The 12929-nt window shown below is 46.7% G+C and overlaps 1 protein-coding gene and 1 long non-coding RNA gene across 14 annotated transcripts in view; one reads left to right on the top strand and one right to left on the bottom strand.

The window, feature by feature from the left end:
• The window catches only part of RHBDL3 (rhomboid like 3), a 73815-nt gene that overhangs the window by 41226 nt on the left and 19660 nt on the right, over positions 1-12929 (bottom strand). For 2 of the 13 annotated variants that reach the window (XM_083805411.1, XM_083805419.1), the window contains exon 1: positions 6270-6403. The exons of 4 other annotated variants lie outside the window; for them this stretch is intronic. Coding sequence is in view for 3 of the 9 variants with exons in the window: in XM_083805423.1 (XP_083661549.1) it covers positions 422-520 (99 nt within the window). In the remaining 6 variants the exon portion in view is untranslated. Of the gene's footprint in view, positions 1-421; positions 6250-6269; positions 6408-7137; positions 7448-12929 lie in introns of those variants that run through there. 7 more of the 13 variants (XM_083805423.1, XM_083805425.1, XM_083805413.1 and 4 more) reach the window with 6 other exon arrangements.
• On the top strand, positions 6589-12724 carry LOC310884123. Its single transcript, XR_014574052.1, has 2 exons — positions 6589-6852; positions 7429-12724. It is a non-coding gene; the product is annotated as an uncharacterized lncRNA (long non-coding RNA).

Here is a 12929-nt window from a genome sequence, read left to right as displayed (position 1 = left end):
GTACACTAAGGTTGACGGTTCTCATTTGGACATCTCATCTTGTTTGTGAATGAGTCTGTCCTGGTAACAGCAAGGACATGAGACCGATGTGTTTGCACAGGCATACACAAACAAATGGCAGTGCCAGAGGGGCTGTAAGGGTCTCCAGAAAGGCTGCTCTGCCAAAGCTGACAAGCTTGAGCATTGCAGCTTCACAGAGCAGTTGAGCCCATGGAGAACCGTAATTGCCAGTAGCAGAGCGTCTTAGTTTTCCATCTGCCAGCCTGGGTACTGGCAGATCACATTACATATGGCACTAGGGGGAAGGGTGAGAGAATATGAATAATTCTCAGTTCAATGAGAGGAGCGCGAGCTGTGCAGCTGCTGCAGTTCAAGCAAGCCCTAACAGCACCAGCCATTGCTTTGGGTCAAGGGATCATACCATTTCAGCCTGCTTCCTGATTTGTGCTTCATCCCAGCTGCTCTCCTCTCCCTTTAGTGCCTGCCTGCAGGAACAGCTAGCTCTCTGGAAGAAATCCATACACAAGGAGAAGAGGTTACATGTGCCTGAGGGAAGTGACAACACAAAGCAGTTCACTGCTTAGTCTAGAAGCATTCAAGCAGGGTCACCATCTACTAAAAAGAAATACATAAATACATAGATAAACACTATTCAGGAGAAGGATTTCTTAGATGGGACAGCCAGGAGTTCAGGTATGCTTCAGCTTGCTTGATTCCACAACTCTGGGAAACTGGCAGCTATCACCACTGAATCAGACAGACTTGTGGTGCCAGCAGCTGACAAGTCAGCTGCTTCCAGGATGCTGTAGCATCCATGCTGGAAGGGACCAACCTGTCACCCCATCCCCATCCCACACCCAGCCTGGGAACTCTAGTTCTTTCCTGCTCCCCAAATCTAAGTGTCCCATATTAGGCAGCCAAGGCAAAGCCACTACCACAGGCTGGGCAATCTTCTTATGCAAATGAACTCAGGGTAATTGGGACAGTTGCAACAAGTCCCTGACAATGTTTGCCTTTGTGCAAGCCCCTGCCAAATACAGACTGAGATGCTTCCTAAGGGTGGCGGTGAGAGGGGGCTGGGCTGGCGGACAGGGGTGATAAGGACACATGTCCTGCCTAAATGCAGCGATGCTCTCAGAGGAGTGGAGCTGACAGGTGAGGAAGGAGGCAGATGCTGCAAATAAAAGTCACTGACTGGAAGTCTCACAAATACTCAGGGAAACACAGCCGCTGTGGCAGATCCACAGCGCTGTCCCCCACATTACAGCCACGGACAGAGGAAATTCCCCAGCCTTCACCCAGCTAAGGACCTCAGTCCACAGGACTCAGGTATCCCAGGAGAGCTCCCACCAGAGCCAGGTCCCGACGTAACACAAACACACCATCCAGAGCAGGCGCTGACAGTCCCGCACCGACTGCTCTGCCTCGTGGTTCTCTCGCTTCAGCCCCATGAATCTCATCCACGGGCTCTATTTTTGTTGTAGCCCTCCAGGGCCCGTGCAGCAGCCGTGGAAGAAACCTCCACAAAAAGCCACCCCGCCCTCCACCCCCCCTGAAATCCTGCCATGCAAACAAGCCTCTTCCCACCCAGCGCCACAAGGACTGAATGGAGAGGGACTGAACCCCCCTGCCCACCCCTGCCTGGTGGTCTTTTTGTCTCGTGACCTTCCCCACAAAAAACACAACCCCACAACAATCGGGCAGGCAGCATAATGTGCTTCCCAGCCCTTCAAGGCAAGCTGGGGAGGGAATGAAGGGAAAGCTGAAAGGATGTGGGGACGAAGAACGGATAGGCAATGAAATAACAAGCAGCGTTGTAATTCCTACTTGCATGGCTCCGTAAGCCAGAATAAGAATGGTTTTAATGAAAGAAATAAAAGAATCTTTGAGCTATCTCAAAGAGCTTAAATTGACTGGGGAATGCCAACTTGTGGGATTTTCATTAAAAAAAAATAAAATTAAATCCAACAATATTTCTAACCCCTGTGAATATCTTTTAACCTTTTCTCCAAGAAGTCCTAAAAAAAAAATTAAAAAAAAAAATCGAGCCCCTTGGTGCAAACTCTGCTGTTTTTTACTTGGCTATCTGTGAGATTCAGAGTCAAAGACAGATCAGATACAAGATTTTCCTTTAAACTGATAGCTATTTTTTTTTTTTTTTTGCAACAGCTCTAGCTGTAGGCAGCATCAACATACATGGAAACCTTCCCTGATATAATGATATAACAGCTTGAAAGCACAGAAGATTTCTGCTGGTCTGTCCAAACTATGGGGAAAACAAATCATCACTTGTACTATTTGCAGCAAGTAGTAAACGTGCCTCCAGACCACGCATTGTCCTCGCAAGGTAACAGATACCCTTTGGTTACTGCAGGACGTGACTCCTTTGGGAAAAGAGCAACAAGGGTCTCCGAGACCTTGTTAGAGGCAGATCAGGAGACTAACAAGGTCAGGGGAAACTCCTGCCTTTTGAAATGCCCGGGGATTCTCCCCAGCTCCTTGTGCTGGTACAGGAAAAGACCAGACTCCACAAGAAACTGAACCAAAGCAAAAACCAAATACAATCTCTCAGGGCCTATTTAACCTCTCAGTGAGGTTAGTGGGACCTTTGGCTATGGTTCAGGGCACTGGAAATACAGACTTAGCGCCTTTACAAGAGCAGGAGGCTGTGCTTTTGGAAATCCTGGCAGCCAAGGTGGTAACAGAAAGCAAGCAAAGCTCCAGGAAGCACTTGCATGATTTACAGACAAGTTAGCCACCTGGGGAGCACGTTACAGTAAGAAACGACCTCTCAGCTACTGCCAGCATGCCACATGATGCCGTTATTACCCATATCCTTGATCAAAGTGCTGCACAGTAGAAAACCACCTGATGAGCCAGGTATGGAAACACTTTCATGGGATGGTGCAGACGATGCAAAGAGACTGAAAGTCTCATAAAAGGCCATACACAGCTGCTGCGTGCGTGAGGCTGGGCAGCTGGCCCCAGCAAGGGGGAGCAGAGCTGTGACCAACTCTTGCCCGTGCCCTGAGATGAACTGGAGTAACTGGAAGAGCAGCAGCAATGAGCAGGCACACAGCTGGCAAACTTCCCACTGCAAGGATACCGCCTCCTGTCAATCCACTCCAGCCCTAATCCCCTGTGGAAACATCCCATCAGCACCACGCTAAGAGGCAATCTTTCAATCCAGATGCTAACAATTAACGATAGCGAAGATGAGGGAGGGACAGATAGAAAAATACAACCAGGTGCTGCTCATCACACTAAGGAGGTGCAGAGGAGCAAGACAGGAGCCCAATAAGCAAGATATTTAGCCTTGCTGAGTCCTGCAGTAACTACTACATACGAGCATGCACAGGGCAGCATGCCTACAGTGCCAGATGTAAGCTGGTGACAGTCAGTGTCGCTACTCGTTCTCATGAGAATGGAAGGAGCTGTGACCCAGCTGCAAAAGCTGCTTTGGGATCTGCATTATTTCTGTCCCATATGGGGTAGGCACAAACCTGCTGCTGGTTTGAGGATTTGCACCATGAGTCTGGGTATTTTCCCCACACAGAAGGAAAACTCTGCTTTTGACTCAGCTCATTTCACGAAGATTTCAGCAGAAGCCATATTAAAAATTGAGGTTGCTCAGGCAATAGCAGATCATGAGCACGGTTAGCACATAAGGAAGCAAAATACCTCTTAACTGGAAGCTGGCTGTCAGCATCTTCACCTCTTAACCCAGGGAGGGAACACAGCTAAAAAGAAGCTGCATCTCCCACAGCCCGGGCCCTTCCTGAACACCGAGCACACTTTTCCCTTAGCATTTCTATGCTAGAAAATATAATTGAATAGATAATTGCTTGTTGTAGCAAGCAGGGAAGTACAACAGACTGGATTACTTAGGCGAGATTCATTCCTTTCCTGTTGTATAAAAATTAATTTTACTTTATTTTAGTCTTTACTATGACAATGAAAGTTATATGGCCATTTTAATTGGCCAGCACTGCTTGCTCCAGCAGTTCTCAACTCTGCCCACAGTACAGTGCTGCCTTCCACAGCCCTAAAGAATGGCCGATACCTAAAAATGCCGAACACATCCAGCCACCACTGAAGTCAGTGACTTCAGATAAGGCTACCAAGACCCCTGAGCACGGAGGGACCAAGCCTCCGGAAGAAAAGCAGCTGAGTTTTGCCTGCATACTTGCCTGATGCCCTTCAAGCAAACACAGCAGATTTTCACAAGGTAAAAGACAGGCTAATACCAACTCCCAGCAGCCTGCAAAGCCCTGCCATCACAACTAGCTGACTTCAGAGGCAGGACATCATCACCAAGCACCCCTACTTGCCTCTAGGGATTTTTCAAACACCATGGTATTGGAAAGAAGCGCCACAAAGGTTCCACCTGCACCCCAAGCCATCCGACACGGGTCCTCCACCTTGGTTCTGTTCCTGCTGCCCCCACCCAGCAAATCGGGTTCTTTCACTGCCTTCCCAGAAACATGCCAACCCACGGTCATTTCTTCACAGTGCCAGATGGAAACACTACTCAGTCTAACCCTGGCGCACATCCTTGTGGATACGGTACTCACAGAGTCGTACATTAGTACAATAATGATAGACTTTCCACAGCCAAACTCTGCTGGCTTGAGACCACTACCATTTAGAGAGGCTGTAGCCAGAGAAGACACTTGCTAGCAAAGTATTTTTTTCTGACAGGAAAGATGCTGGCTCTTAGCTAGGCTTGAAGCCTGGATTCCACCCTAGAAAAAAATAAATAAGTCACTGAAGCCTCAGGGAAAGAGATAATCTGAGTCTGGATATTCCTTTCTCCTTGGCACAATTTTACAGCGCGTAACACAACATTCTCTCTGTGTATTTGCTGCTGTCTTTCCTCAGCCCAGGTTTGTAATAAATGATGAAGAGCTGAAGTATTTGTGTCCTAGTGCTCAAGGGAAAAGCGACAAGCAACAATGATTTCAGATTGCAGCCTCTTATCATCATCACAACCTCATGTGCTTGAAAAATGAAATTTATCACATAAACACTTTCTCAGGAAGGGGTGCATGCTGTGTGGGTTTGTTTTAATAAAATCCTCAGCAAAATAAATCAAATATTCCCAGGTCTGCATGCTTGAAGAAACACTGTAAAAATCAAAATCAGGAGAAGTCCTTACCCTTCTGAAATCAGTAATAAAATTAGCATGGGGCCCAAAGGAAGCAAAGAGGGCCCTCTCAGAGGGGCCAGGATTTCACTGTGTTTAAAACCACACAGTGGCAGATCCGTACCTACTTTAATGACCTACTGAATCCTTTTAGTCCTGTACATCCCTCCATAGAAGCCTAATAATGAAAACGTATCTAAGAAAACTTGGCTTTTCCTGAAGAACAGTATCTGAACAGATCTCTGAATATACATTTCTGTGGATTTGAACTGCAGTGCTTTGTTTTCAAGTATCATTGCATTTCACATTTTCACAGCTTCTTTGGAATAATATTTGTTACAAAAACAGTGTAAGCAATACTCACAGACAAAAGAATAGCCACCCCTTTAAAACCATAGGGCCTCTCCATTTGTACTGTTTTTGTAACAAATACAGCCCGAGCCACTGAATTCCAAGTAAGAGATCCGCAGGCAACTTAAAAATTCAAGCAAATTGCCATGCAACATTAAAAGCATTCATTTTTACGAGCATCAAATTCCACCTATTAAAGGATCAGTCATCCTCTGCAGCTACCAATTTACATATCCAGCCTGCAAGCTGCTGAGAGGCCACTGGACACGAAATTCATGAATACATTAAATCCAAAAAAGGAAAGAGATGTCCATCGTAATTCAACTTAATGATCACATTTTCTTTACAGGAAGCAGCACAACGTCCATGTCTGACAAACACACACCCCATAAAGGCACCCAGACGCGATGAGACACTGAAACCCCTACTTAGAGACTGTAACTCTCTCCAGTTACATGCATGGCAGTGTTCACACCTGAACCACATTCAAGGAGAATGCAAGGAGAGAACATCCTTTGAGATACATATTCACCAAGTCACTGACACCCATGCTATTGCACATTGACTAAATTCAACGGCCTGTTCCTCACTATGGAAGACAGTTTATCTGGACATACATTACAACCCTAGACAAATTCTCAGCCCTTTTGCCAAACCAGGCAGTATTACCAGCCTTAATATAAGAGCTCTTTTGATCTTGTAACAGCTAGAGTGGCACTGGTACAGCTATTATTCCTCATGGAACAGAGCCGTGATCTGATATCACACCTACTTTTCACTCTGTGTGCTGCTGTCTAGAAACAGATGTAAGAGAAAGCTTCTCAGCAGCGTGTACAACTTCTGTCATCTTGGATATGTGAACGACCCTCTCCAGTGCCCAACCCACAGCCAATTACAGCTATGGCAAGGAGAAAGGTTTCTATTTCAAGCCTGTTGAAGAGTTCACTGAGTACTGCAGGCAGAAGGATGGACACAGGAGAAGGTGTCCTGTAAAAATGTTCTCCTTTTTCTTAACTGAGCACCATGCAGGTAGGCAGCACCTTGGGGAACGAGGGGCAATCCCAAGACTGAAGGGTTGCATCACATGTCACAGCAATTAGCACCTGTTTAAAAAAAAAAACCAGCAACAGCAAAACCCCTGCAGATAATCCAATTAAGGCACAGGATAAAGTCACAGAGGTTAATCAGATCTGAGCCATTAGGTCTCTCTCTGCTGCTGCTTAGTGACATATCTGGTAAGCAACACCATCGAGATGAAGGCCAGTCAGGAACATCAACTTGATCTAACCAGCCCCAGGAAAGAGGCATTGCTTCCCTGCTGCATAAGGCAGAAGAGGAGAGGAGCACATTGCAGGGTAGGTGGTCAGCTGGGCCCAGAGCTTGGCTGCCCCATTAAGCCTCATCAGGTGCAAGGATGCTGTGACTGATGGGCTACATTAAGCAACCCTTACAGCAAAGGCCAAGGCTATGTGTGCAGGGTGCTGAAAAACTATTCAGCAAGGAAAAATTCTGCCCATAAAGCTGCAAGCAGGCTCCCCTTACCCTGTGTTTCATTAGCTATAACTCTGCTAATGAAGGCCACAGCAGGGCAGGTAAGGACTTACGGGCCACCAGCACAAAGACCACCCAGGCTGTCATACCTGGCACCTTCAGAATTGGGAGCCAGAAGAGAGCTGGGCTGGGCTTTGCACTGAATCAGCTCCTGCAGTGTCTGAGGGACAGGGACAGACACAACAGGGTTCAGCACTGTCCAGGGCCAGGGCACATTGCCCCCTGACTAGGGATTTATGCCCACCAAATAGAAGGCATCCAGCCCGTTGCCCAGCTTCAAGTCCTGATCTAAAGCTGCACTGCAAAACTGAGCATGCTGTTTGCCTGACTCAAACCTGCCTGTACTGCTACATCTGCTCAGCCCCTCTTCCTCCCCTTAGGGCAAAAAGAAGCCAGTGTTCTTGGCCCTTATTGCTTAGGCAAGTGTCTACACCTGGCAGTGATGACTCGCTAACCCCTTCCTCACACCTGTGGGTGCAGGACAGTCAGCACAGAAGGACAGACCAATTCTAGAAGGTGACCTCACCTTTGACCCATCATAGTGGACTGAGGCACAGAACAGCAGGGAGAGGAAGAAATTTTTTCTACACCCATTTCTTCTGGACAGGGAGAACGTGTGGATCAGGAAGTCGTCTTCTCTCCTGGGTAATACATGCCAGCCTTTCAAGAGGACAGATGGAGGAGTAACTCCAATACAATTACAGAACTGTAGCGAGAACGAGAGAAAGATGAAAGGTACACAACTGCCATTCTACCAGTGATGCGGATCCCTCTCGTTGCCAGAAATGTTTTAAGAAAATGATCCCTAACCAAGTGACTGTCATCTCCTGGAGGAGAACAGGGTCTCCAATACCACTCTACCTCACAGGACTTTGTGAAGAGTCCTGCTAGACTCCTCTGTTAAGTTCTTCTTCCTTCATGGTAAATTCGTCCCTCTTCTCAGTAAATTCTTCAGTCCAAGGACAGCATGTGTCACTGTTTCTCAGTTCCCCAAAGGGACCATGATCAATACCATCCAAAATCAGAACTTTTGCCCTTCCTGTAGGGAACTTTATCCTTTCTTTAAATGTATGGAGTTTTATAGCAATCAACCGTGAAGCCTGTCAGGAGAAAACTACATTTAATACTCTGGACTGGAAACAGAACATTTCAGAGTAAAAATAGCTCCCTTTTTCACTGTCTGCCAGATCTGGGAGGGAGGTGAAAATCTACAGGGACTTCATTTGATGTGTGAAAAAGCAGAATTCTGTAGCAGCGAGTATGCACACACTTATTTTAGGTCAAATAATAGCTCTGCAATAATACTTAGCTTGGAGGAGAAAACCAAAGCTTGGACTAGACCCACGCTATCTGGAACTGAGTACCGTGACAATTCAAGTGCATCCACCACAAAAAGAGGGGAAAACTTTTCAATAAATACTTTAGAAGTTCCATCACATCACAGTTCTTCTGTCTTTGAGTTCTTTTCTCTTTCAAATTTCAAGTAACTTCTCCTTTATCAGCCACCATGATGTCTGTCTTACTAAGATATGAGAAAAAGACACTCTGCTTGACTGAGGTCTGGGCACAGACCTGGCCGGCACACCACCTTTCCCCCACAGCACGTAGATCCAGACAGGCTCCCTCATTCCACAGCCATGCAGTGGGGCAGCAGGCAGCCCTGGTACAATATGCAGCCTTCCTCCCTCTCTTCTCCACCAGGGGAGGAGGACAGGCCATACATCACATCTAGCTTTCTGAGGAACCAGAGCTCAAGCCTGCCCATCTCAAATATAGCAAACAACTGCACTGTTTACTCCAGAGCACCTTATATTTTGAAAAAGGGCCAGCTCTGATCTTTGAGGTGAAGAGTTATTGATCGGAAGAGAATAGCAAGGCTGCATCATGTGTCCCGGTGAACAAAGGCTCTGCACAAAGCTCTGCTACCAGCTCAACTGATAGACCCTGGAAAGGGAAAAGAGGAATCAGCACACACAACTTTGGATCTAAAAATGCAGGCAGGTAAATATACAGTAATTAGGGGGTACTGAGTAACGCAGGAGTGGTGGGACAGGAGTAGGGCTACTTTAGCAATCTGAGTGGGAAGCATGGCCTGCCATTCCCTCCCTCCCTCCCGGTACAGGATAAGAGAGGCTGGATCAGCTATATAATGCTGATAAATGTCTCATCATTGAGAAAGAACAATACAGGAACATTCAAACATCCCTTCTCTGATGTAACCACCACAACTGGCACAAACACAGCGTCCTTATCAGAGGAGGCAGGCCCTGATCAGGGCTGACTGCTTCTCTGCTAACATCAGAAAAACACCTCAGTGTCCCCACTGGGAAAGAGCTCATTCAGCTACAGCCTCACTGGGAACAGCGAGCACAGCGACCTCAGAAAGCCTCCAGAACTCGCACTGCGGAAAGCATCCTTCCTTGAATGAACTGCTTTGGCTCGGGCTGCCTGTGTGTAATTCAGATTGGTTTAGACTACAAGAAACCATCTAATGCAGCTTTGTGTCAAACCTCCGCCCACACATCAACTACATAATTAATAAGGATGAGAGAGAACATTACCCCAAGCTGGTATTCAGATCCTCAGCAGTGGTAGAGCCCGTCATATGCTGTTTGGCCTTAGAAGTCAGCAAAAGGAACGCATCGTACTACATGCTTGGTCATTAAATACAGGCTTATAAGCCCATAAAAAGTCAGCGTTGCTTGCAAGTGCAGGGTAATTTTTTTGCATGAAGTAGTTTGTTTTTTGGTAGGCCCAAAAGTTAATTAGTTTTCCCAGTTTTATTACTCCACATGGTCAAATAACAGCCTGGAGCTAACAGCCAGTTGGAACCGTGCAAGGTCCAGAAAACTCTCACTGTGCTTTTCAGGACTGTTTGCTACAACCATAAATCAGCAGCTAGCAAATGACTTCCTGCTCCAGCTCTTCTTGGCCACCAGCACCAGTCCTAAACGATCCCATAAATCAATGCAGCAAGGGCAGCTCTCAGCTCCGGGGCCACAGAGGGAATAAGGCTGGAAGATCTTTTTCAGACACACATGACAACTCTTTGTGAGACTTTCCAGCTATCACCACCCTGGAAGAAGTCACTCTAGGCACCTGTTTCATTGCAGATCCTGACTGCAGCATTTACACCCCCACCGGCTTCAGCTCTCACCTATACCCATGAAGGTGCTGCTGTGCCTGCCACAGAAGTTGTTTCCTATCTAGCCTGACAGGTAGATAAACTGGCCATGGCCCTCATTCATAACCAGATGTGCCTTCGGCCTCTCCCAGGGCTACAGCAGACCTTGAATGCAGACTGGAGGTTCTAAGAGGTGAAGAAGACACAAGGAAGCCAGCACAGTACAGTACAGCCTCTGGGATCTGGACTGACTGGACAGCATTGCAATAATCACACTCAAGACAAAAAACCAGCTGTGGTGGGGATGCCCAGCACTGCAAAATCCTCCGAAGAAGCCAATGTACACAGTAATTTATAGAGCTTTAGAAGAGACAACACCAGGACATGCTGAAGGTATGCAAGCAACCCTACACATGTACTCATAGGCACTGAGACGTCCCCAAATAGTTCCCAGGGGTGACAAGTCAAAAGTGCGATGAAGCAAACACGCAACTCAATAAAGATTCCTCAGACACAGCATTGAGGTTGGAAGGAAGTTATCCCTCCAGCCATGGCCACCAGGCACAGCTCACACAGCAAAGACAGCAGCAACAGGAGCATCATCTCCCCAAGGGGGCTGCCTGAATGCACCTATCAATGCACACCAAACATTTCTCCAAAAAACAAATACTACTGTTACAGGACACGTGAAGGAAAAAGGTTTGTGCCTCCCTGCTAATGGGGAGGAGAACCCAGGGACATAACTCCACTGCTAACAAGACTGTGTGCAAAAGCAACTCCTCTATTAGCAGCCAAGAGGGAGTAGCTGTCGGAAGGGGCAGCAGTTCAGAGGAAAGAACTACAACAAACACTCATTTTCCTCCCCAGTGCAAACAACTAAAAAGCAACACCATCCTGCAGAGGCCAAGATGCGTAAGCCCACTTGCCATCATTTCTCAGTGTGAGGGTAAGTAAACCTGTGAGAGGTGTGGCAGGGAAGCTGGTGGAGGGAAACGGGTATTTGGCTCTGTTTCAGGGCCAGGAGGAAAAACTAGAAAACAATTCTGCTCTCCAAATGCCAAAGGAGGCACACCATTCTGCATCAGCCCCAGCAAACCATACAATTGATGTTAGGCATAGAATGGGCCTGGGACACCCATCATGATTGTTTTCAAGTGCTCTGCTGGACAAAGTCAGAGCACACAGGATAAAGTCCTCCAGTTGTTTTTGTGAAACCTTCCTTTTTCCACCTTACAGAATATTGATCCTTTCTCTGTCAAGGGGTAAACGTGGTGGATTATGGCTCCCTGCCTGTAGGCTGTCATCAGCAAGCAGTTCCACTACAATTACACATCACAAACGAGTATGCTACACAAAGCAAGATCTCCATCATCACTGGCACCTAATCACAAAGGATCACAGAGGCAGACGTTGCATTTCCTTGGGGAACAGTGCCTTGAAGAAGCGCACGTGGCCAGAGGTTTGTTGGTAGCTACAAACAGCTTTGCCTCCAGCAGCTTTGCTTATTTTTACCTTGTGCAACTAAGGAAACTCCAGAGAACGCACTGCTTACAGAGGATGTCGAGTATCAAAGAGCATGAAGAACAGTTCTTTGGGGGAAGATTGATCTTCCTTGTTTAACATCAGTTTCATACATCATTACTCTTCTCACCAGCAACACAGGGTCAGTGCAGACAGCTGTTCCTAAGCAACAGGAATATACTAAGAATACATATATTCTCTGCATCTTGCTAGTGCTGGGAATTCCATTTTTAGAGCTGAAGGAATTCAAGGTCCAAGTGAGACTTCTGTGCATTCATGATGCCCTGGCGAAGGGAACAGCCCCATAATGAATCACTGCTAATTAAGGTCACTTCCAGAGGATCTACATTTCTTTACTGGTTTGTGCTTTTCAAACAAGAAAGAGAAGTTTCTATTGGAAAGTTCTGGGTTGGTTGCAGAACAGCTGAGAGCGCAACAGCAGCCCTTGTACAAGACAGACCAAGGCAAAAAAAAAAAAAAAAAAAAAACAGTTTCTAGACAGTTCTACTCCAACAGAGCATCCTCTCAAAAATAAAACCAATCCCCCAAACACACACTCACACACACACCAAAATAAAAAAAACACTTTACAGACTTAGAATTACCAGGTAGCTGCTGGAGGGATGGGGTATGCAAGGCCCACTAACTCTGTGGGAAACGAGGCTGTCCAAAGGAGCTTCAGGGAGCTGGATGGTCAGATCTCATGGAGGCCACTGGAAAAACTTCGCCCCGTACAACGAATAACATAAAAGCCAACTTTTCCACTTGAAATTACAACACTGTCAAGGAAGTACAATTAGCCAGATGGAACCTGGCCAGGGCAGAGAAAATCATGACTAGTCTCACAAAAAGAAAGTATCAGGACATGTGTGATCTCAAACATTCAGGACTTCACTACACATTTGAGCATGACATGTTGTCTCTGGTGATAAAATAGCCCCAGCATCACCATGAGAAGCTGAACTGGAGGGAATCCACCACTCAGGACATTAGGAGAGGGATATAGCAGTGACTCTCCCAGGTGCAAGAGCTTGAGCTACAGTACTACAATGTTTGAATCATACAAAATTCCAGAGGATTCAGAGCTCAGATTTTCTCAGCAGCGTGTAAGTACGATGGTGCAAGAAAACAGCCTGATTTCTGCACCCCATCAACTTTGTCTCATGGTGTGTTGGTATCAAGCTGATTTCAGACCAACACATTGTACGATACCTAGTGAGGAGGCGGAGAGTGATC

This window comes from Anser anser (genome assembly GCF_964211835.1).
Source record: "Anser anser genome assembly, chromosome: 19".
NCBI classification, from domain to species: Eukaryota; Metazoa; Chordata; class Aves; order Anseriformes; family Anatidae; genus Anser; species Anser anser.
Note: the sequence above shows the minus strand (reverse complement) of the source record. Positions and strands in the feature narration are given on the sequence as shown.